The 25,126-nt window shown below is 39.3% G+C and overlaps 1 protein-coding gene across 1 annotated transcript; it reads right to left on the reverse strand.

Annotated features, from left to right (window-relative positions):
* Positions 1 to 1,151: 1,151 nt before the first annotated feature.
* Positions 1,152 to 6,917, reverse strand: LOC103107858 (insulin-induced gene 2 protein-like). Its single transcript, XM_060204924.1, has 2 exons — positions 6,823 to 6,917; positions 1,152 to 1,983 (listed from the first exon to the last, which is right to left on the reverse strand). Exons 1-2 carry the CDS (start codon positions 6,915 to 6,917, stop codon positions 1,152 to 1,154), a joined length of 927 nt encoding a protein of 308 aa, XP_060060907.1.
* Positions 6,918 to 25,126: the final 18,209 nt, after the last annotated feature.

A 25,126-nucleotide genomic window follows, 5' to 3' on the forward strand; every position in this document is an offset into this window, starting at 1 on the left:
TCTACTCAGTTGTCTTTCAGAGTATCTTAATCAAATTTGATTTCATAAAATACATTTCTACCATGTACTCTTGCATATAATTTCTTTTAAGAGATAAAAAAATAATCCTATCCTCAGAGTTCAACAGTAAGTTATTTGGAAAATGTCAAAATGCCCAACAGAAGGGATTTAAAGCCAGGTCATTCTCCAAAGGTGCCCTGTTCCATGTCATGATCTCTATCACTGTCATTTTATAATTCTGACAGCAGCACAGCAGAGCATTCTACGCAAGATGTCAATAGAAAGTCAAGCAGGACTCATGCTTCTGGTCTGTTAAGTAAGCAGTTGAAGACTTTGCTTATATTTAAGATAAGAAGTACACAACAGTTATGTGATCCCAAGTCCCCACGTAGGCAATGAAAGAAGGGACCCAAGAAGGAGAGGCAGACAGATCGCAGAAGATGTCAAATTTAGGTAGGAGGTAGCTTTTAAATGTAAGTCAGTGGCCAAGTGATCAGAATGTAAGGCCTAAAGCTAGTATGGTTGAGAAGCTCTTTAGGCTAAATGCATTTAATGACCACTTTTGCCCAAAGAAGGAGGGAATATATTTTAGTCCATAATCATAATACAAAAAGAAAAATAGTAGTAGTAGATTTTTTTTTTTTTTACTATGGCTCTTCTTCTATTTGTTATCTACAAAAATCGTAAATACCACCTCCTTAGCACTTCAGTGTAGATCATTATTTGACTCCAATGAGTGTGGGAAGTCAGAGAACATAAGATGTTTCTTTCTCTCTTGGTCTCTGTTATAAATGGCTCATGTCTCATGGCCATTTCTCTGTATACACTTTTTTTTTTCTGGTTTCAACCTTTAATAAAAGTAAAAAACAGGAAACACGAAGTTGGACGGGATCCCCACGCCTCCTCACCTGTGGCCCTGAGCTTTGCTAACACCCGCTGGGTGTCCCACCCCCCACCCCATCCCTCAAGGGCCAGGATGGATCTTTCCCGGGGCCATGGGGTTCCAGCAGGAGGGGCCGGCCCTCAAGGCCACGCGGTGCAGAAAATAAATATCCAGAGGGACCGAGGCTCAGACTGGCTTGTGGGCTCGCGGGTACCACTGCTGTGCAAGGCAGCAGGTGCTCTCCTCTCAGAGGAGGCCCCGATTCTCCCTACTTGGACGACCCGGCTGGCGCCTGCCCACAGCTCCATGGGGCTCCGGGGCCGTGTGCGAGGCTCAGAGCTGGCATCGGCTTTAAGTTCGGGGCTCTGAGATGCAGCGGCTCCGTCCGCGGGAACGGAGTCAAGGGTTTGAGTCCCCAGCCAAGTTGACCGGCCGTCGCGGTCCCAGCTCCTGCAGACAGGCGTGCTGGGCTCGGGTGCGAGAGCAGAGCCATGGCCAGCTGCCGCCCGATGTTGCCCATGGGCACGCCTCCAGAGAAGAAGATGCAGGGCAGCCAGAAGAGAATGTAGAGGAAGTCAGGGGAGGTGTTCTGGTAGACCGCGTTGTGCACCAGCAGCTGTGTGATGAGCGTGGCCAGGAAGGCGATGGTGATGCCGAGTCCCAGGCCACTACGGGAATGGTCGAATGCCCACCACAGCCCCAGGGACAGCGAGGCCAGCGTCAGCGACAGCTGCACGTAGTTGGCGAAGTCCAACTTAGCACTGGCGTGGTTGATGCCCACAAAGACTGCCACGCAGCGCATGATGCTGGTCCACTCGCGCTTGAACTCGTGGGGCTCCCCTAGGTGCCTGTTGATGCAGGGGTACAGCAGGCTCACCACAGCGGCCGCCGTGCCGCAGCAGAGGGCCACCCACCAGGTGGAGGAGAAGCTGGTGGCGGCCACCTCGTCTGGGAACAGGGTGATGTGGCGCTGCACCTGCAGCAGGTTGAGCACGAGGGCCAGCCCCACGCCCACCGAGAACAGCACCAGGCCGCAGGCCGCCAGGCGGTGGTGCCAGATGGGGGACGTGTGGGGGCCGGCTGAGAGGGGTCCGGCGCACCTGGGGGGGGGAACCGCCCTGCCATGCCGCCCACCCTGGAGGCCTGCCTGGAGGAGACGGTGGGCCTAGCAGAGATGCCCCGGGTTGGGCTCCGGCTCCGGGTCCGGGTCTGGTTGGGGTCGCGGCTCGGGGCAGGTGCAGCGGGCAGACCGCCTGTAGTGGGGCCCCTGTATACACTTTTTTAAATTAAGATGATTAAGTTTAGTTTGGTAAGAACACACTAGGTCACATCAGTTCTATCAAGAAAGAAATTTTTTTTGAAGCCAGCACTTTTCCTAAACTGGAAACTTTACTTGATCAATAATAGCTTTTCTGAAATCCGTTTAGTCCAAAATCCCATAGAGTGGCTTTCGGAACGACTGGACACTACACATATGCCTCTCTTTTTTGACAATCTAGAAGGTGTAACTGTAGATCTGCACAGAGTAGATTAGTAACGCTGTCCTGCTTTATGTGAGAATCCCCAAGGTAGAATGGTAGGCTCAACACAGAGTCTGCACATGCTTAGCATGCTAGCTGGAATTAAATACCTCATTTGAAAATCAAGACACACAAGGAGGAAAATGGAACAAATCCCTTACTTTCAACTGCATTGCAAATCGGGCTGAGTGAAGCTTAAGCTTAGCATTCTGTCTGCCTGAATTGTTCTGAATCTAAATGGCTCATTTCTGGCTGAAGAGTGGTTGAGTTATTTTGATGTCTGAAACTAGGAAGAAATATAAAGTGTATTAGTTACTTTATTTTTACATTCAACTACTCATCTACTCATTTGTCAAATATCTACTACATCCCTGCTTTGTGCTACATGTGAAGGAAAGAACAAAACGAACCAATTCCCTGTCCACATAGAGCTTACCTTCTGGCAGAAAATGAGGACATATATTGCATAATCTCAGCAATGAATTAAAGTGAATCTCAGCAATGAATTAAATAATTAAGTAGTAACTCAAAGTAAGGGACTGATACTGTAGTACCACAATGTTGAGAGTGAGAAGGCATAAGAAAGTGAATAGATAATAGAAACTTCATCTTGTTCTCCCATGATCTTTCCTTCTCCCACTTGGCTCTTACGACGACGTTTAATACTGAGGGGTATTCTCCTGTATTGTGTGTTGCTTAGCTAGGAGACAGTCAAGGATGGATGGGGAAGAACAAGCAAGTATGAAATATCAGAGATTTTAAAGACACCTCCTCCCCACAAAATAGCAAAATATAAGAAAGCACTTAAATAAATGAAGATAATATAAGAAAGTTACGAATCAACTTCAAGAGAAATCATACATCATAGGGGCATAGAAGTTGAAAACACAGATAAAGGAACAGAAATCACTTTTGAAGAGATATTTGCCAAGAATTTTCCCAGATTAAAGAAAGCCTACATGCCCAGATAAGTGATACTCATAGATCTCCAAGAAAAAATGATCCCAAACCTAAGTTCAACAAAATAATAAAAGGCAGTGATCAATGACAAAGGCTGTCAGGTGATTCCTCAACAGAAACTCTAAAGGCTAGAAAGAATTGACAGAATATATTTAAAGTTTTAAATGGAAAAGACTTCTAGCCAAGAATACCTTATTATACTAGGTTATCAATCAGATTTGGAGGAGGAACAAAGAGATTTTTAGAGAAGCTACAGCTAAGAGAATTCACTGCCACTAAATCAGACCTACAAGAAACACTAAAGGGAGTTAAATAAAATAAAGATTCCACCCTGAGTGAGTAAGCAAAGCAAGGAAAACAAGCAAATCTTAACTATGATTGTGGACTCAGAATGAAGAATTGAGGTCATCAAAAGGGGATGGGGTTGGGCTGGGTGGGGTAAAGGGGTCAAGCAGGTTGGGAGTGGTCCACAGGACTTTAGCGGAGGGATCTTGGTGCTGGGGAGTGAGGTGTGATGAGGAAATGCATCTGGAAAAGATAAGAAACCAATTGCAAAATATTTCTAGGCATGTAATCCCAAGATCACCTCAAAAATAAATAAATACATTTAAGTATTTTAAAAAGTTGCAAATGGAATTCAGGTGTCTAGTCAGTCACTCTTAAAATAGGGCACTAGTGTGATGAGTCTGAGTGGTCCTCAATGTAATTGCAAGGGTCCTTAAAATAAGAAGGCAGGGAAGAAAAGCTGAATGAGGGGGTGTGAGAATGACTCAGTCCACTATTTCTGATGGTGAAGATGCAGGTACATGATACAGATCATTAGAGAAATGTGAGCAGCCTTCAGAGAAAACAGAGAAAAGGAAACGTTTTCTTTTCTTTTCTTTTTAAATGATCTTTATTTATTGGATACAGACCGTCAGAAATTGAGAGGGGAGAGGGTGGTAGAGAGGGGGGGAGGCAGAGAGAGATACCTGCAGGCCTGCTTCACCACTTGTGAAGCTTTTTCCCTGCAGATAGGAACTTGGGGGGTGTGTGCTTAAACCTAGGTCCTTGTGTACTGTAGCATGTACACTCAACCAGGTGCACCACTACCTGGCCCCTTCAAGGCTATTTTCCTCTTTTTTTTATTTTTATTTTTTTTATCAGAGCACTTATCAGCTCTGGCTTATGGTGGTGCGGGGGATTGAACATGAGACTTTGGAGCCTCAGATGTGAGAGTCTCCTTTTGCATAACCATTATGCTATCTACCTCCACCCCCAAAGCTTTCTTTCTAGTAGAGCATCTCTCCCCAAAAAAAGAATTAAGTCAAACAAAATATGTATTTTAACCATCTGAAGTTCCATAAAATTTCCCCCTAATTTATATTAAATAAGACAGAGAGATTGAGAGAGGGTGGGGAGATAGAGGGAGAGAAAAATAGATACCTGCAGATTTGCTTCACCATTTATGAAGCCTCCTCCCTTGCAGGTGGGGAGCAGGGCCTTTTCACTTGATAATATGTGCATTTAATCAGTTGTACCACTGCCCTGTGGGTCTGATGTGTGCTTGAGCATGGATGGCTGACCACACCCCCCCCCCCAAGTTCATCTGTCAGTCTCCCCTTGGCATGCCAGCCTTGTGGTCTAGTGAGATGTGGCAAGAGTACATGGGGAAATTCTAACCTTCCTATCAGTCTCGCCACATCACCCACCTCTCCCCCCTTCTGGTGGGCTTTGCCTTCCTTATATTCCTATTTCCCTGTTCCTGCATCACCATCCATACCCAATCATTGCCTTGCTCTCTTTTCCCTTATAAGGAGATATTGACCTCATTGGCCAGCTGACTACTTCCCCTGCACAGCTACCCCTTTATAAACTTGTAACTGTGCAAGGGTAGATAGCATAATGGTTACGCAAACAAACTGTCATGCCTGAGGCTTCAAAGTCCCAGGTTCAATCCCCTGCACCACCATAAACCAGAGCTGATCAGTGTTCTGGTAAAAATAAATAAATAAATAAAATAAAATAAATAAAACATATAAACTTGTAACTACCTCAACAGAGAGGTTCCATTCCCCACAACGGAACCTTAAAGAGTTTTGTGCATCATCCACTGCCACGATATGCTGGAAGACCCCTTTAAGTTCTGCCTCGTTCCCCCGATAAACCCTGACACCGCCCAGTATCCCCTCCCCCGCAATAAAATTTTTCTAAGCCACTAAATCTATAGTAATTTGTTCAAGTAGCAATAGAGTATTGTACTCTGCCTTCTGCAGGGGAGGTAGACTGTACAATTGAGAAATGTAAGTATCAAGACTAATTGGGTTAGAGTAATGATATTGTAGTCTAAAGAAAGTGGTGATTTATATTAAACTGTTTTTTAAGTGAAAGTATGAGAGCTTTTCTAGATTTCCAAGTGGAAATTTTGATTATTCACTATTTGAAATTTGGTTACATTATCTTAAAGCTCAAGACATAGTTCAGGGCTTTATAAATTTGAGGTTTCAAAATTGCAAAGTAGAAAGACTTCAATCCTAGATTTTTATCTTGCTGCCACATCAGTTCTAGAAACTTAACAGTTCAAAGTTACAAAGGTTGAATTTACTGTTATGAGGTATTTTATGAAATTCTAGCTAATTTCTCTCTCTCTCTCTCTTTTTTTTTTTTTTTACAGTGGGCTTTCAAATAGGATTCCACTGCAGTGTTCTTGAGCTGAAAGATATATATATATAATATATATATATATATATATAAATATATATATATATATATAGAGAGAGAGAGAGAGAGAGAGAGAGAGAGAGACAGAGACCGCATCACTGATCTACCACATGCTGGACTTCCATGATTTGCTGTGGTTCTATTTGCTGAGGTTTTGTGCATGAAAATGTGTGAACCCTACTTGTGGGCTATCTCCTAGTCTCTATCCTAAATAATGTCCCAAACTGTTGACTCGGTTTATAGTCAACTGTAATTTGAATTATTGAAACTCTCAAATTAAGAGTAGAGAAGTGTAGAATTTACTTCACTTTGTATAAACTTCTGAGACAGAGCCATGAATATTTTCACATCAGATGTTCTTCTCTCTACTTTTCAGGGCAAACTAAGTGCCAAAAAAAAAAAAAAAGCGCTGGTTTTAGTGGTAGGTGTCATCTTTATTTTCACAGTTGAAAATGGCTTATCAAAATGTCAACATTTGAAGCATTCTGATGAAGAAAGAATCCGGAAGACAGTACTATTTCCTATTTTTTAGGTATTATCTTAAAAGTTGCACACATTTGTTCCACTTAGTGGTTAAAACTAAAGTCATCCAAGTTATCTATTGATAGAAGGAGATTTTAGTCTGCGTGATTATGCATTCAACTGAGACATGGGGAGGTTTATCACTAAGATGTTGGGAGACAATAGTGATTCTGATTCCAGCCTGTTTCTTATGCCACCTATATTTTCTGCCTGCTTTTTCTTGTTTCTTAAACATACTTATCCCTCACACAGAAGTGTGACACAATTATCATATTAACTTTGAGCTCAATATTAACAGGTGATACATAGTATTTTCCATTATGACTGTTCATGATCCGGTAAACTAGGGTCCAAAATAATCGGGCATCTGACCTCGGAAACATAAAACATCAAGGAGCTAGGTGGTAGTGCACTCATAGAAGGCACACATTATCATGTGCAAGGGCCCAGGTTCAAGCCTCTAGACTCTTCCTGTATGGAGGAAAGCTTCATGAACAGTGAAGTAGCGCTGAGGTCTCCCTCTCTCTCTCTCTCTTATTCCCACTTCCTTTTCAATTTCTCTTCATGTTAAATAAAAAATTACCACCAAGAGTGGTAAATTCATTGTGCAGGCATTGATACCCCACCAAGAACCTTGATCATAAATAAATAAATGAAACAAAGATAAATTTTCTTAAAAAAATATAAAGCATCAAATTAAAAACTATGCCCTATAATTCAAACAAACAAAACTCCTAAATATTTCCCATGTATAAGAAGGAGGAACTGGAACATATATCATTTATTTGATTGCAATTATTAAATACTGTTGTAAAGGAATACTGAACACTTCTGTATTAGTTTAACAAAGAAAGCTCATAGACTACAAGTCTTAGTCAGCAGGAATTTATCTTCCCACAGTTCTGGAGGTTAGATATCTAGGGTAACAATTCCAGAAAGTTGTGGTTTTTTTTTCCCCTAAAAACTCTTTCTTTTCAAAGGATTACCTTCTCACTGTATCCTTACATGGATTTCCCTGTGTGGTTGCATATCTCTAGAGTCTTTTCTGTGTCCATATTTTGTTTTCTTATAATTACACCAACCAGATTGGATTAGAGTCCATCCTGGGGCTTCACTGTCAGTGAGGCTTTTTATCAGTTTTTTTACAAGCCATTTTCACCAAATTGAGTAATGTTTTGAGGTACTGAGAGCTAGCATTTCAAAATATGAATTCCGAGGGGGCACAGAACTGAACAACTAACAAGTTATCTGTGTAGTAGAGGAAAATTCCTTTCTGAGATCCTCTGGAATTTCTAGTTCTGCACTCTGGACAGAACTTCCCTGGTTAATATTATCTATCTCCCTGGGGCCTAGAGTACAGGGAGATGACCTATCCAGTTGCCATAGTCTGCAAATGTAAGAAGAGATTTAAAAAAAAAAAATCAGCAATCAAGGTAAAATATTAGAATGAAACATTTTAAAAAATCAAAATGAGTACAAAATATGCAGAAAAAAATAAATATTCATTTTGATAAAAGTAGGAACATTGTTATTAATTTTGCCTTTTGCATCAGACTTTGTTATGGTTTTCTTTGACACTGCTACTGCCTATTATTATAAAGATTTTTATCTCTCAAGTATCATTTTGCACCAAGTCTGATTATTTGAACTATAACATTAAAATCTTTATCTAAATTACTGACTCCATCAGTCTCATCCCTATTGCTATTCCATAACTTTTGGTGGATTTTTTTCCTGATAATTATCCTCTTGCATTACATTCAAAGTGGATAGTTACATAGTGGCTAAGATGACTAGACCACTTTCTGTGGACAAAGGTTTAAAGACTTACTGCTCTCTTAAGTGTGTAAAAACCTCAAGCTTAGGAAAGCTGGGTTTTTATTAGTTTGGCAACATAATTTCCACATGAAACTTAGTTAATTTCTAGTCTGTTTTCAGTCAATTCACTGGGAAAGTAATAATTGTCAAAGGTCTCCTGCAGTCTTTTATTTCACTGTCTTTTGTGCTCCTCTCAGCTCCAGGTTTTCTAAGGAATTTAAGACCATTAAAAATAAATGGGTAGGAAGATGATATCCTTAGTTCCATTGTTGGCATCATCTTGCAGCGAACACTTATTGGGAATTATTTTAGTAAAGCTTGCTCTACAGACTTGTCTCTTGTTAAGTTTAATTCTTTAGGATCATAATAGTAGAAAAATGTTGTTTTTTTCATTTCTTTGAAGTTCTGAATATCTAAACCTTGACCTAGGCAAACAACAACAAAAAAAAAAAAAGAAAGGAAGGAAGGAAGGAAAGAAAGAAAGAAAGAGAAAGAAAGAAAGAAAAAGGGAGGAGGGAGGATCTTCCTAAACAAAGTTGAATTTCCTTCTCTACATTCAAGTAGGCAAGCCCTTTTTTATTTTTTTTATTATGTTTATTTATTTATTGGATAGAGACATCCAGAAATCTAGAGGGGAGGGGAAATAGAGAGTGAGAGAGACAGAGAGACACCTCCATTTCACCACTTGTGAAGTTTCCTGCCTGTAAGTGAGGACCAGGGTCTTGAACCTGGGACCTTGTGCACTATAAGGTGTGTGCTTGCTTCACCATGTGCACCACCACCTGGCCCCAGACAAACTATTTCTAGAGTTCAGCTCATTCTTTTTGAGTAGTGTTGAATATGACAAATATTCTGAAAAAAATTCAAATTTTTCTTTATCAGTCATGGTTTTTTATTTTTCTTTTAAAATATTTTTTTAAATTTTAATGAGAGAGATAGTAAGAGAGAGGGAGAAACTAGAGTACTGCTCAGCTCTGGCTTATGGCATTTCTGAGGAATGAACCTGGGACCTCAGAGCCTCAGGCATGAGAGACTGTACATATAATCATTATACTGTGTCCTTCGCCTCTATTTGATTGTTAGCCTGAAATTTTTGTACCCTTGTAATCCACTGATTAACCAATATCATATTTGTTCAGTTGCATTTTACCACTACCACACTTCTAGGTACTGGATTGATTTTATATTCATTAGTACACTGTTTAGTAATTTTGACAAGACTAAAAATGGTTTAAATATGACAGAACTGCATTTCCTTTCCACTTAAAACAGAATAGCAAATCAACATTAGTGCTTACTCCTCTCTCTCTTTATTTTCCCTTTGTGAAGAGGGCATTGGGGCCCTGGAACATGAGTGTGGAAAAGGACTTCAACTGAGGGTGAGAGTGATCTTCACACAGCTATCACAGAGAGGTGAGATATTGTATCCACATGTCAACAACTGTGCTATAAACCATCAAAGCTTCCATAAAAAAGTAATTAAATGGGTGGGAATTGTACCCCTCCTATCCTCTAGTCTTGTCAATATTTACATTTTATATATAAAAAAGTTTTAAAAAGTAATAAAATATTTGAAAAGTAGGTTGAGAGTAACAAAAGTTCTTAGGCAAATATGTTTCAAGCCAAAATTCAAATGTAAAGCCTATGACTTAGTGTAAAACTTCTCTGCATGTAAATGAATATCCCACAGAATACCTTGAGCTAAGAAAACAATATAACAACAGAAAAGGGAGTATTTAGATCAGAACAGTCTAGAGGTTTTTCCTTTAGTCACTATGGTAAAGATCTATTTTCAGTCATTTTAGTGAGAAGAACCAGAGACTGTTCCCAGAGTCCACTGTGTATCATTTGTAGAATGAACCAATATGTATAACTCTCACTCTGGACTGTAGATTTTGACATTCACTATTTTTTTTTTAATTTGTCATCTTTGTGAAAATCCCCAATGGGTGTTATCATTCATAGTTACTTAGAGTAGATAGACTGTATATATCAGAGACCAGGTTCAGTTTGTCTGAGAAGGATAACCCAGATAGGTAGCTCCCCTGTCTAATCAAAGTAGGAACTTAACCTTTCTTTCTTTTTTTTTAAACATTTATTTATTTATTTATTTATTCCTTTTTGTTGCCCTTGCTGTTTTATTGTTGTAGTCATTATTGATGTCGTTGTTGTTGGATAGGACAGAGAGAAATGGAGAGAGGAGGGGAAGACAGAGGGGGAGAGAAAGACAGACACCTGCAGACCTGCTTCACTGCTTGTGAAGTGACTCCCCTGTAGGTGGGGAGCCAGGGGCTCAAACACAGATCCTTAAGCCAGTTCTTGAGCTTTGAGCCACCTGCACTTAACCCGCTGCGCTACTTCCCTACTCCCGGAACTTAACCTTTTTAAACACTAGTCAAGCAAGAGTTATCTTGGCAGTTGAGGTCATTATGCTTTTTCAACCACAGCAATTCTGACATTTGAGCTAAATATCATTGGTTATTTGCTCACTGTGCTATGAAATATAAACAATTCAAAAATATTTCCAAGTCTTCGAGTTTGAAAGTATTATGATCCTTTTGACCAAGGTTCTTATGCTTTGCTGACTGAGGAAACTGGTGCCCAGAGAGAATAATTGTGTTTTTCATTCTGAGTTAACTGACAGCTACTTGCTTGAGGTTTCAGGTTTGTTTTTTAATTCTTATTCCACTGTTATATTGTTCATTTTATAGTTGCTTTACTATTTGCCTCTTACCTTTTCATTCCAATTTTTAAATTATTAATTTTGGCTTGAAACATGTTTGCCACTTATCTCATTTCTTCTTTCTCTTTCTTCCTCCCCTCCTCCCTTCCTTCCTGCCTTCCTTCCTTCCTTTTCTTTCTTCCTTCCCTCCTCCCTTCCTCCCTTCTTCTCTTCATTCTGTTGAGATACAGGAGGTACCTGGAGGGTACCACCCAGAAAATGGGAGTGGTGACAGGTGTGGCTTAGAAAAGTGGAGGCAGGGTTTGGATGAATAATTCAGGCCTGTGGGTATGGTTTTCCCTCTCTGTCCTGAGCAACTCTGTTGCCTCTCCCCTCCCCCTCATGTCCTAACATGTGCATGTTCTCAATTTTATTGAATAAAACTTAAAATTCCTGGGAGTCAGGCAGTACTGCAGTGGGTTAAGCGTAGGTGGCACAAAGCACAAGGACCAGCATAAGGATCCCAGTTCGAGCATCATTTTTACCAGAGCACTGGGACAGTGCTCTGGTAAAAATTAAAAAAAAATTATTAAAGATGAATTGGATGATAAATTACCAAATCTGTTTTTTTAAATATATTTCACTAATGTGCATCATATGCAGTGACTCTTATGGGGGAGTCTGGAATAGCACAGTTCAGCACTGGAGTGGAGGAGAATGGTAAAGACAAAGAATTTAGGGAAGAGCTGATATTGGCAATGAATTTGGAGAGTTGAGGATTATGTTGGGAGAAAACAAGATGATGGAAAACACAGGGTAAGAAAGAAAAATATACAGTCTATCTAGGAGGGCTGGGATGTAGCACAACGGGTTAAATGCACGAGGCATGAAGCACAACCACTGGCGTAAGGATCCTGGTTCCAACCCCTGACTCTCCACCTGCAGGGGGGTTGCCTCCCTCACAGGTTGTGAAGTGCAGGTGTCTATCCTTCTCTCCCCCTCTCTGTCTTCTCCTCTCTCAATTTATCTCTGTTCTATCCAACAACAACAATAACAATAATAATAACAAGGGCAACAATATGGAAAAAATAGCCTCCAGGAGCAGTGGATTTGTAGTGAAAGCTCCAGTAATAACCCTGAAGAAAAAAAAAATAATAATAAAAATAAAGTCTACTCTAGATCTGGACTTCCTTATTAAAAATGATTAAGAACAGGAAAAGAAAATAAAGTTACATTTACTTGTCTTTTTTTTTTTCTTGTGCTTCCAGGGTTACTGATGGTGCTCAGTAACCCTTTCTCTCCCCATCTCTGTCTTCCTCTCCTCTCTCTATTTCTCTCTGTTCATCCAACAATAACAGCAATAATAACGATAACAACAACTAGGGCAAAAAAGAGGGGGGATGGCCTCCAGGAGTAGTAGATTCCTAGTGCAGGCACTGAGCCCCAGCAATAACCCTAGAGGCAAAAACAAACAAACAAACAAACAAAAACAAAACTAAGTGTTATGTATAGACCATAATTTCCATTTGTAGGGAACCATAAGTGCTTGACCAAGAGGCAATGAAAGTTTTGTATCAAGAATGAAACCAGTCAATCTAATGTCTTATAGAAAGCTTTTGAGAAAGTTTTTGGGATGTATTAATAATTCTGAACATGCATCAAGGAGAAAAAGATGTTGCAGACTAGCCTTATCGAGAGAGAGAGAGAGAGAGAGAGAGGGAGATGGGATTTGTATTTTGCCAGCATACAACTTACATTATAGAGTAATGAGTAATGGTTTCTATCATAGCCTAGTGATCCTTGGTGGATCAAAACAGTAGGAAGTAGTCTACAATTTATCTGGATCATTGAAGGGTTATCAGAAATGGTATGATATATGGGAGGTGAGGGAGGAGGTCACTAGGAAAGAACTGACAAAGAGGATTCAAGGAAAGAAAAGACAAAGAAGATTCAAGGAATTCTTGCCTGGACAACTATAAGGAAAATGACCCATGAAATGTTGATGAACAGGGAGTTCAAAGCATCAATTATCATTTAGTTATTGGGAGGAAATCTTGCCACATTCTTCTATTGTACGGTTTCTACAAAAGAAGAATGAGTAAACTTGAAAATTTCCCTTTTTTTAATTATTTATTCATTTATTGGATAGAAACAGTCAGAATTGAGAGGAAGGGGGAAATGAGAGAGAGAGAGAGAGAGAGAGAGAGAGAGAGAGCCCTGTAGCAATGCTTCACCACTTGTAAAGCTTCCCCCACTGCAGGTGGGGACCAGGAGCTTAAACCTGGGTACTTGCACATTGTAATGTGTGTTCAGTAAGGTGCACCACCGTCCAGTCCCCTGAAAATTTCTGATTAGGGCCAGGATAATAACTTCGCAGCAAAGCACAGGACTTGCATGTCTGAGGCCCCAGAGGTCCCAGGATAATCCCTGGATACAATCACCTAAAACAAATGTTACACTTGTTATCTCCCATACAGACAATTGTGGAGCAATACAATGTGTTAGTAATTTGTGTGATTTCCAAGTTATACTCCTAAGGAGAAGGCCTATACTTTTAATTCCTGTTTCTTTATCCCACTAACTAAAATATAATGACTTGTCTCCCACATGTAAATTAAAATAATGCTTAGAAATGACAGAGGAACAAGAAAGGCTTGTATATCCAACCCATGAAACATTCGCATTAGCCCTGGTATACTCTCTCTAGACTTAGGTGAAAAAGTAATCAAGTCCTGTCTTGTTTAAGCCATTTTGTATCTTGTCAGTTATGTCTCACCACAAGCCAGAGTTGATCAGTATTCTATGTTCTCTTTTCTCTCTCTTTCCCCTTTCTGTCATAAACTAAATGAATTAAATATTTTTTAAAGAAATACACTTTTAAAATAGAAGTTCTTTCTTTTTTAAAACATATTATTTAAAGGACTTTACTGAATACATATCATGCTCTACCCTATAGTCTCTTATTGGATTGTTGAGAAGACTAACAGATCATCAGGCTTATTTCTCAGTTTCTCTTGTTATTTGTTACAATTGTATTTTTTCAGTTACTGTTTTGATTTCCAACCCCCATTCTCAATGTTAGTGCTTAACTTGTATTGTGAAAACTACTTTCTTTGAGAATTTTTTAATGAAAATTACTTGTGTAGATGGGTCTTGTTTTAAGTATCATATTAGCTTGTTTAAAAAAGTAATTCTTGGGAGTCGGCCAGTAGCACAGTGTGTTAAGCACAAGGACCTTCAAAAAGATCCCGGTTTTAGCCCCCAGTTCCCCACCTGCAGGGGATTCGCTTCACAGGCAGTGAAGCTGGTCTGCAGGTGTCTATCTTTCTCCCCCCCTCTCTGTCTTCCCCTCCTCTCTCCATTTCTCTCTATCCTATCCAACAACGATGATATCAATAACTACAACAATAAAACAACAAGGACAACAAAAGGGAATAAATAAGTAAATAAGTGTTGTTTTATCCGGGCTGGCTTCACAGGCGGGTAACAGAGATGACCAGAGACACATGGCTGGGCCAGGAAGCTGTATTTCTTTATTCACGAACAATGATTCATAAACTAACCCAAACTAATCACCAAACAGAATTCTCTTGCATCCTTCTCACATGGCGGCGCCAAGAAGTCTCGAACTCTGTTGGGGTTCTTTGGGGCGGGGACAAATGGGCCCATGAAACTAGCAGGACTAAACCAATTTTCCTGGCAGGGGGAGAGCTAGACCAAACCAATGTAAAGCATAAAACAAATAAGTAGTTAAAAAATTAAAAGTAAAATATTTTAAAAAGTAATTCTTTTGTTTATTAACAAACTGATCAGCATGAAAATATACATATCAACTTCCTTAAATCCATTATAGTTAGATGTGTGTGTGTGTGTGTGTGTGTGTATTTAAGAAGTTTATTTACCTTTGTATCTTCCAGTCATTACAGTCTATGTCAACTTACCAAGTTCACCCTTATGATTCAAGGAAGGAACATCATTAATTAAATTTTTCCCCCCTGGAGAAAGTATCAAGAGGTTTAGGGTTATTGCTCATGCTCGATGTCTGCACTACGAATCCACTGCTCCTGAAAGCAATTTCTTCCCTTTTGTTGTCCTTGTTGTTTATCGTTGTTAATATTGTTGTTTGTTGTTAAAATTCGGAGGCTCCAGCTGGCCGGTCTAGCTTCACGGGCGGGTAACAGAGACGACCAGAGACATACGGCTGGGCAGGGAAGCTGTATTTCTTTATTCAGGAACAACGATTCATAAACTAAACCAAACTAATCACCAAACAGAACTCTGCTGCCTCTTTGCCCCCGCGGCGGTGCAAGCACTCCCTCTTACTCTGGAACTCTGCAACTCTCCAACTCCGAGAACTCTGTAACTCTGGAACTCTGTCAGGGTTCCTTGGAGCGGGGCCAAGCGAAATTAGCAGGACTGATCCAATTTTCTTGGCGGGGGAGATCTAGAACAACCCAATGTAAAGCATACAACAGTTGTTGCTATTGCTGTTGTTGTTGTCGGATAGGACAGAGATAAATGGAGACAGGAAGGGAAGACAGAGGGGGAAAGAAAGATAGACACATGCAGACCTGCTTCATTGCCTGTGATGCGACCTCCCCCTGCACATGGGGAGCCGTGTGCTCCAACCCAGATCCTTAAGGCTGTTGGTGCGCTTTATGCTATGGGCGCTTAACCCACCACGCTATCGCCCAGCCCCCTAAAATTGAATTTATGAGGATTTTTTAATCTATGATCTAAGAGTCTAAAATATGTATTTCATTTATGTTAGTAAGTGAATAAAAGTTAACTGTAAAATGTGAAGTACGGCTTCATTTACATAACAAAGCACATGGAAAAATTCTCTATTCTATGAAAAGTATACACACACATATATGCAGGGATACTTAACTCAAGTAAGTAGCTAACTTTTTGTTATTACTGGGGTTTCAGTACACTGAACTGAGTTTTTCAGATAGAAGAAAAAAAGACAGGAAGATAGAGAGAGACAGGCAGACAGACAGGTGTGGGGGGGTTAGATATCACAGCATCAAAGCTTCCTCCAATTAGGTGATGGCCATGTTGAACTTTAGTTGAACACATGGCAAGGCAGGTGAACTATTCATTTAAGCTATTTTGCTAATCCTATGAGTGACAATTTTTTTTTAAAAAATTATTATCTTTATATATTGGATAGAGACAGCCAGAAATCAAAAGGGAACAGGGTGATAGAGAGGGAGAGAGACAGAGACACCTGCAGCCCAGCTTCACCACTTGTAAAGATTTCCCCCTGCAGGTGGGAACCAGGGACTCGAACCCAGGTCCTTGAGCATTGTAATAGATGCACTTAATCAGGTGTGCCACCACTCGGCCCCGAGTGACAATTTTTGAGATCAAGGGTACATAGCTAAAAGTGAATGGACTTCATTGATGATGTTAATGTTTAAAAATATATCATTGAGGGCTGGGGAAATAACATAATGGTGATGCAAAAAACTTCCATGCTTGGGGCTCTGAGGTTCCAGGTTCAAATCCCAGCAGCACCATAGGCCAGAGCTGAGCAGTGCCCTGGGCTCTCTTTCTCTCTCAATAAAATGTAGAAAAAATATCTATCACTGAAAGTCATATAATATTATAAACCAGTGTTACTTCAAAAAGAAAAATAGGCCTTAATAAAAGAAACTAAGGTGTGTTCTGAAAAAGGGATCAGACTAAAGATCCATGATTATTTGTGAAGAAGTAAGACACTGGGCAACTAGAAACTTTGCTTAAATTCTCCATTATGAACTTAAAATTTTATTTTATTTTTATTGCTACCAGGTTTATTGCTGGAGATGTTTCCACATGGCAAACATAAAGCTTCTGGAGGTCATTTCTTCCTATTAGGAAGGGTGGATTATTAGTAGGGTGGATGATTGAAACTGAGACTTTGGAGTCTTTTGCATAATAATCATGCTACGTCCTCCATTCATTTAATAATCTTAATGTTATTTATACCTCATACTTAATTCTTATTCTCCTGTCACCTCAAACATACTTGAAGACCATAAGTGTGATAGATCTTATATATGAGTTCAAAACAGTATGCCTTAAGAGGGGTCAGAGAGATTTTGATTAGCTGGGTTCTTGACAATCTTCTACGGTGTGTGTGTGTGTGTGTGTGTGTGTGTGTGTGTGTGTGTGTGTGTGTGACACTGAGCTACATCCCTGAGCTCTAGAAACTTGCTTGCTAAAATCTTTGAACAAATAAAGTTACAGAATTTTCCATGGCTATTAGATAATGAAAGCTTGCTTCATTTGACATGTGCCAGAGTCCAAAGGAGGCCTGTGTGTTTGGTTTCTCCATCAACTTCCACTGAAATGTTTGCGATGGTTATCATTAACATAGCCTCTATTTTACAGGTGACCATATGTTTTCCATATCTTGGTACCAACACAGCTTTTAAGTTAATAATTTTTGGCACGCTAATATGCCCTAATAAACCAATTGCATGTGCCTTTTTACTATTAACACAAAGATTCCATTTGCCATTAAATTTGTTAACATATTTTCTTAATTTTGCAATTTTACTGTCATTAAAACTTTGCAATCTGCTCTTGAAGTCCACACTTATAGAAGTTTAATATTTAATGCAAAAATTATAGAGCTGAGGGATTGATATGAGTTATGAGAGGCAAAAGTGGGCTAGAGGTGATTTAAAAAAAAAACTTTATTTTTTTATTTGATAAAGACAGTCAGAAACCAAGAGGGAAGAGAGTTATAGGGATAGAGACAGAGGGACACCTACAACACTGCTTTAATACTCACCAAGCTTTCCCCCTGCTGGTGAGGGGCAGCATCTAGAACCTAGGCCCTTGTGCACCCAACCAAGTTTGATACAACCAAGCCCCTGGGCTAGAGGAATTTTTGTTTTGTTTTGTTCTTTAAAGAAAGTACCATTTCCGGGAGTCGGGCTGTAGCGCAGCGGGTTAAGCGCAGGTGGCGCAAAGCACAAGGACCGGCATAAGGATCCCGGTTCCAACCCGGCTCCTCACCTGCAGGGGAGTCACTTCACAGGCGGTGAAGCAGGTCTGCAGGTGTCTATCTTTCTCTCCTCCTCTCTGTCTTCTCCTCTCTCCATTTCTCTCTGTCCTATCCAACAACTACAACAACAATAATAACTACATCAATAAAACAACAAGGGCAACAAAAGGTAATAAATAAGTAAAATAAATATTTTTAAAAAATAAAAAAAAGAAAGTACCATTTCCTTGAATACTGTATTGATATGTAGCTATATCTTGACTATTGTAAATAGAGCTGCAGTGGACATAGCTGTGTGCATGTCTTTTGTTTAATTGCATAAAGTCTTCCAAATCAATCTTATCACATTAAAAAAAAAAAAAAAAAGAGGGAGTTCGGCGGTAGCGCAGCGTAAGGATCCTAGTCGAGCCCCTGGCGCCCCACCTGCAGGGGAGTGGCTTCACAGGTGGTGAAACAGGTCTGCAGGTGTCTCTCTTTCTCTCCCCCTCTGTCTTCCCCTCCTCTCTCCATTTCTCTCTGTCCTATCCAACAACGACGACAATAAGAATAACTACAACAATAAAACAACAAGGGCAACAAAAGGGAATAAATAAATAAATAAATAAATATAAAAAAGAATAAATTTTCTCTGTTAAAATTGTTCCTTTAGGAGAAAAAAGAAAGAGGGAGAAAATGAAGAGGTAAGAAAATCTTAAAGCCCAGAGTTGGGCGGTAGCGCAGCGGGTTAAGTGCAGGTGGCGCAAAGTGCAAAGACCAGTTCAAGAATCCATGTCCAAGCTCCGGATTCCCCACCTCCAAGGGAGTCACTTCACAGGCAATGAAGCTGGTTTGCAGGTGGCCTCCAGGAGCGGTGGATTCATGGTGCAGGCACCAAGCCCAGCAATAACCCTGGAGGAAAAAAAAAAAAAAAAAGATTAAGGCCAATACCAGAATGAAAAGTCATTAACAGAGATGAATGACAATTCAGGATTTAAACAGTATTTATACACTGCCCCAGCCTCGGAACTTATTTTAATGTGTTTTGTTTGTTTGTTTTTTTAGTAAATTAATAATACTAATCACAGCCAGGAAACTTTATTAGACTAAAGGGAAGGGAATCAGGAATGAAACTGTTTACTTGCTAGATAAAGTTATGATTCCCACGGCTTCTACAGCTTCATTAATGAAAAGATTCATTCCAGATTTAGGCAAAAAAATAACCTGGCAAAAGTTTTAACAGTTCTTTGGATCTGGCATGAAACTAAACACTTTCATTCTCTGCTTTCTCTGCTTGTTATCTTTTTCCAGGATAGTTTCATGCACACAAAGAGAGGCAAGAAGTGACTGTTCACCTAGGAAAGGGTGACAAATTTGAGAGTCGAAACTTAAACACATATTTTTAGTGTTTTAGATTTAACTCACACATGCAACATACATATTGAGCACCTATTGCATGTCAAACATAGATTATAGATGCTAAGAATGAAGATCTCCTTTTCTTAGTGTAAGAGTTACAATGAGTTCATGCCCTTGCATTAACATTGGGTCAGCAAACTGATCTATGTATTCAATCTACCTGTTACCTTGTTTTGGAAGTTTGCATACTTAATAGCTCATTTGTTTACTTACTACTTGAGGCTTCTTTTGTGTTACAATTAGAGTTGATTAATCAGTATAGGATCTGTCCTAACGATCCACTTGCCTACAAGTGTTAACATATGTGTATTAGTTCATTCTTTAGAAAAAAAAAATGTTTGTGGATGGTTCAGTAAATCCAAATGTTATTCTGGTGTTACACTGGGTTCAGTAAATTATAGGAGAAGGAACTAAGGATGATAGTGGAAGCTTCAAAGTAGAATTGAGGTGAGACATTTGATTTTAGTTTGGAAAGACATTTCTGGGCATGAGGAAATTAGAGACCTGCTTGAGAATAGCACTGATAAAGGTAGTGCTGTGAAATAATGTGTGAAACATAAGAATCTACCACAGTGTTTGTTTGTTTGCTTGTTTTAAGCAGAAGCTGGAGTAGGTAACTAAGGAGTTTAAGTTAGCAGGGCAAGTAAGATCAATACCATATTTGGAAAGTCCTCATATTGTTGAAAAATTCCCGTACAGACACTCCGTCTGACAAAACACCCCATACTAATAGCACAATAACTATGCCTTCATGAAACTCAACCTCTAATAAGATACATGATTAATTAAAAATAAGGGGGCAAGGCAGTAGCGCAATGGGATAAGCACACAGTGGGATAAGTAAAACACAAGGACTACCTTAGGGATCCCAGTTCGAGCCCCTGGCTCCCGACCTGCAGGGGGTTGACTTCACAAGCAATGAAGCAGGTCAGTAGGTGTCTATCTTTCTCCCCCTGTCTTCCCCTCTTTTCTCTATCTTTTTTTTAATTTCCTTATTGGGAGATTAATGTTTTACAGTTGACAGTAAATACAATAGTTTGTACATACATAACATTTCTCAGTTTTCCACATACAATACAACCCCCAATAGGTCCTCTGCCATCATATTCCAGGGCCTATATTCTCCCCACCACCCACACTAGAATCTTTTAGTTTGTTCCAATACAACACCTCCAGTTCAGGTTCTACTTGTGTTTTGTCTTCTGATCTTGTTTTTCATCTTCTGTCTGAGAGTGAGATCATCCCATATTCATCCTTCTGTTTCTGACTTATTTTAGTTAACATAATTTCTTCAAGCTCCATCCAAGATGGGATGAAAACACTGTAATCACCATTTTTAATCCCTGAGAAGTATTCCATTGTGTATATATACCACAACTTGCTCAGCCACTTATCTGTTGTTGGACACCTAGGTTACTTCCATGTTTTGGCTACTACAAATTGTGCTGCTATGAAATATATGTATACACAAATCTTTTTGAATAGTTGTGTTGGGTTCCTTAGGTTATATCCCCAGGAGAGGAATTGCAGGATCATAGGGTAGGTCCATTTCTAGCCTTCTGAGAGTTCTCCAGACTGCTCTTCACAGAGGTTGGACCAATATATATTCCCACCAGCAGTGCAGGAAGGTTCCTTTGATCCCACAGCAGTTGTTGCTGCTATCTTTTCTGATGTAAGACATTCTCAAAGGAGTGGTATCTTATGGTTGTCTTTGTTTGCATATATCTGACAATCAAAGACTTGGAGCATTTCTTCATGTAGTTTCTTGGCCTTTTGGGTCTCTTCTGTGGTAAATATTCTATGTCCTCACCCCACTTTTGGATTTGGTCATTTGTTTTCTTGTTGATGAGTTTGGTAAGTTCTTTATATATTTTGGTTATTGAACTCTTGTCTGATGTATGGCATGTAAAGATCTTCTCCCATTCTGTGAGGGGTCTCTTTGTTTGGATATTTGTTTCTTTTGCTATGCAGAAGCTTTTTGATTTGATGTAGTCCCATAGGTTTATGCTTGCCTTAGTCTTCTTTGTAATTGAATTTGTTCCATTGAAGATGTCTTTAAAATTTATGCGGAAAAGAGCTCTGCCAATATTTTCCTCTAAGTATCTGATAGTTTCTGGTCTAATATCCAAGTCCTTGATCCACTTGGAATTTACTATTGTGTTTGGTGAAATACAATGATTCAGTTTCATTCTTCTGCATGTTTCAACTCATTTTTTCCAACACCATTTGTTGAAGAGATTCTGCTTTCCCCATTTAATAGTCTGGGCACCTTCGTCAAAGATTAGATGTCCATAGGTGTGGGGGATTACTTCTGGACTCTCATCTCTATTCCACCGGTCAGTGTGTCTATTCATGTTCTAGTACCAAGCATTTTTCATGACAATGACCCTATAATACAATTTGAGATCTGGGAGTGTGATGCCTCCAGTTCTGTTCTTTCTCCTCAAGATTGTTGGCAATTCAATGTCTTTTCTGATTACAGATAAACATTTTTAGCATTTTTTCTATTCTCCTAAAAATTTGGTTGGGATCGTGATAGGGATATCATTAAATTTGTATATGGCTATGAGTAGTATATTCATTTTGATGATGTTAATTCTTCTAACCCATGAACGTGGAATATCTTTACACTTCTTTGTGTCTTTTTCAATTTCCTTGAGTGGTGACTCATAATTTTCAGTATACAAGTCTTTCACTTCTTTGGTTAGGTTTATTCCTAGATGTTTTATTGTTTTTGTTGCTATAGTAAAAGGAATTGGTTTCTGGATTTTATCTTCTTCTAACTTAGTGTTTGCATAGAATGCCACTGACTTTTGAATGTTAATTTTGTAGCCTGACACGTTACTGTATTGCCCGATGATTTCCAAAAGCTTCTTACTGGATTCGTTAGTTTTTTCTATGTATATTATCGTGTCATCCCCAAGTAGGGAGAGTTTGACTTCTTCTCTTCCAATCTGTGTGGGTCTTCCCAGGCTGTTTCCCTCCCTGGCTACTGGTGCTGGAGACCAGGGTGGCCCTGGTGGTGAGGGGTTCAAACACACAACTTGACAGTGTGATTATGGAGACACTGGAAGGGGGAGGCTACGAGTGATCTGGTGTATGGCTTGTATGGCTATGAACTTCCCTCTCAGAACTGCCTTAGCTGTGTCCCAAATATTTTGATAGCTTGTGTCTACATTTTCATTGAACTCTTGAAAGAATTTGATTTCTTTATTTCCTCTTTGACCCAGTATTTGTTAAACAATATGTTGTTGAGATTCCACATTTTGGGATTATCACCTATCTTTTGTTTATTGTTAAGTGTTAGTTTAATTCCACTGTGGTCTGAGAAGATTCGTGGGATGATTTCAATGCTCTTGAATTTGCTGATGCTTTCTTTGTGGCCGAAAATATGGTCTATCCTTGAGAATGACCCATGTGGAATTGAGTAGAGTGTGTATACCAGTTTCTTGGGGTGAATGACTCTGAAAATATTCAATAGTTTTAGTTTATCTATCTGCTCATTTTGCTCCTTCATGTCTTTATTATAATTTTCTGCCTGGATGATCTATCAAGTTGAGAGAGTGGGGTGTTAAAGTCCACTACTATGACTGTGCTGCTGTTAATATATTAATGTAGCTCTTTCAGTAGATGTTTGATGTATTTAGATGGCTTCTCATTAGGTGCATAGATGTTAATAATTGTTAAGTCCTCTTGATTGACTGATCCTCTGAGCATTAATAGTGTCCATTCCTATTTTTTATTTTTATTGATTTTAAAGTCTATCATGTCAGATATGAGAATAGCTGTTCCTGCCCATTTTTGTTGGCCACTAGCTTGTATAATAATTTTCCATTCTTTCACCTTGAATTTGTGTTTGTCTTGTTGATTTAGGTGGGTTTCCTGTAGACAGCATATTGTTGGGTTGTGTTTTCTGATCCATCTTCCTACTCTGTGCATTTGATTGGGTGAATCCAGGCCATTGACATTTATTGATGTCACAGATTGAAGATATTTTAATACTATTCTTGTAAATTGTTAGAGTGTTCTGATATATGGCATGTTTACAGAGGTCTGACTGTTTATAGAAGACCTTTCAGAAATTCTTTTAGGGCAGGCTTGGTGATAGTTGATTCTTTCAAATGTTGCTTGTCTGAGGTTTTTATGCCTCCATCTAGTCTGAATGACAGTCTAGCAGGATACAGTATTCTTGGTTAAAAGCCTTTCTCACTGAGCACTTGATAGATAATTTGCCATTCTCTTCTTGCCTGTAGTGTTTGTGTGGTGAAGTCTGCTTCTAACCTTATGGGTTTTCCTCTGTAGGTGACTCTTTGCTTTTCTCTTGCAGCCTTCAGGATCCTTTCTTTATCCTTAATCCTTTTCATTCTAAATATGGTATGTCTTGGTGTCTTTAAGTCTGGGTTAATTCTATTTGGAACCATCTGGGCTTCTTGAACCTTTATGTCTTTTATGTTGTCTAGACTAGAGAGGTTCTCAGCTACTATGTCCTGAAGAATGCTTTCTCCCCTTCTCTTACTTTATTCCTCTGGTAAGCCAATAATACATATATTAGTTTTTTGAAGTCATCCCATATTACTCTATTTTTTTTTCAGGATCTGTTAACCTCTTTTTGAGATCTCTTCTTTTTTAGTTATCTCTAATTCATTCTCAATCTTTCTTACTCTGTTTTTAGCCTCATTTTTTCCATTCTCTCTCCAGTGTACTTTTTCTGTAGTTCATCTATTTTGTTACCCTGTTCTCAAACTGTTTTAGCTTGTTCAGTTAGTTGTGTTCTTAGCTCAGCTATTTCAGCTTTCAGCTCTCTAATGAAATTGAGATAATTAGTATTTTCTTTCAGAGTCTCACTTGTTGTTTCTGCATTTCTGATGACAATGCTTTCAAACTTTTTACTCACTCCTGTGACTATTTCCTTAAGTAGCACTTGGATGTTGACCTCATTATTCTGTTTCAACCTTTGGGTGACTTTTAGCTGGACTTTTGTCCTGGTTCATTTCTCCAATACTTCTTCTTGTTCATTTAACCATTATAAATAGTATGTTATGATGCCCCTCTCTCTCTCTCTCTCTCCACATATATATTTTTCAGTTTTGTTGCCCTTGTTTTTTAATTGTTGTTGTAGTTATTTTTGTTGTTGTTATTGATGTCATCATTGTTAGGACAGAGAGAAATGGAGAGATTTTTTTTTTTGTTTAGACCAACTTAGTTAAAATATATTGATTTTTAACTAATTTTTACCTCAGACTTTAAATGTAAGTTAATTTTATCTTTATGAGAATTACGTTGAAAACCTTTTTCATTTGACTCTGGTAAGAATATAGCCTTAAAGTTACATTTTTAACTTTAAAGTTAATGTTTACCAAACTTTAAACACACACGTAAACATGGTCTTTAATACACAAGGAGAGAAACCTTTGTTACGAAGACATGTCATTTTAAACACGAATTTAGATCTATACTGTCTTAGTTGTTGGGGGGGGTCACCATCCAGAGGTGGCCTCCCGCACAGCTCCACTTCTAGGAATTGTAGGTTGCGATCTCTGGATGAATTTCTGCATATTCTAGCTCATCTGCCTTCAGACCCAAGTTTGGGATCCCTGCCAGGGGGCCCAGCTTCGGCAGGGAGCCCGCAGTCTCCAGGTGGTCTGGGATCTGTCCAGACTTCA

This window comes from Erinaceus europaeus, chromosome 1 (genome assembly GCF_950295315.1).
Source record: "Erinaceus europaeus chromosome 1, mEriEur2.1, whole genome shotgun sequence".
Lineage (NCBI taxonomy): Eukaryota > Metazoa > Chordata > Mammalia > Eulipotyphla > Erinaceidae > Erinaceus > Erinaceus europaeus.

Coding starts and splice junctions, on each gene's coding strand:
- LOC103107858 (XM_060204924.1), bottom strand. CDS start 6,917: ATGAACAGTCATAATGGAAAATACTATGTATCACCTGTTAATATTGAG. Junction 1,984..6,822: donor CACTTCTGTGTGAGGGATAA/GTATGTTTAAGA, acceptor TCCCCCCCCCAG/GTGCGCCGGACCCCTCTCAG.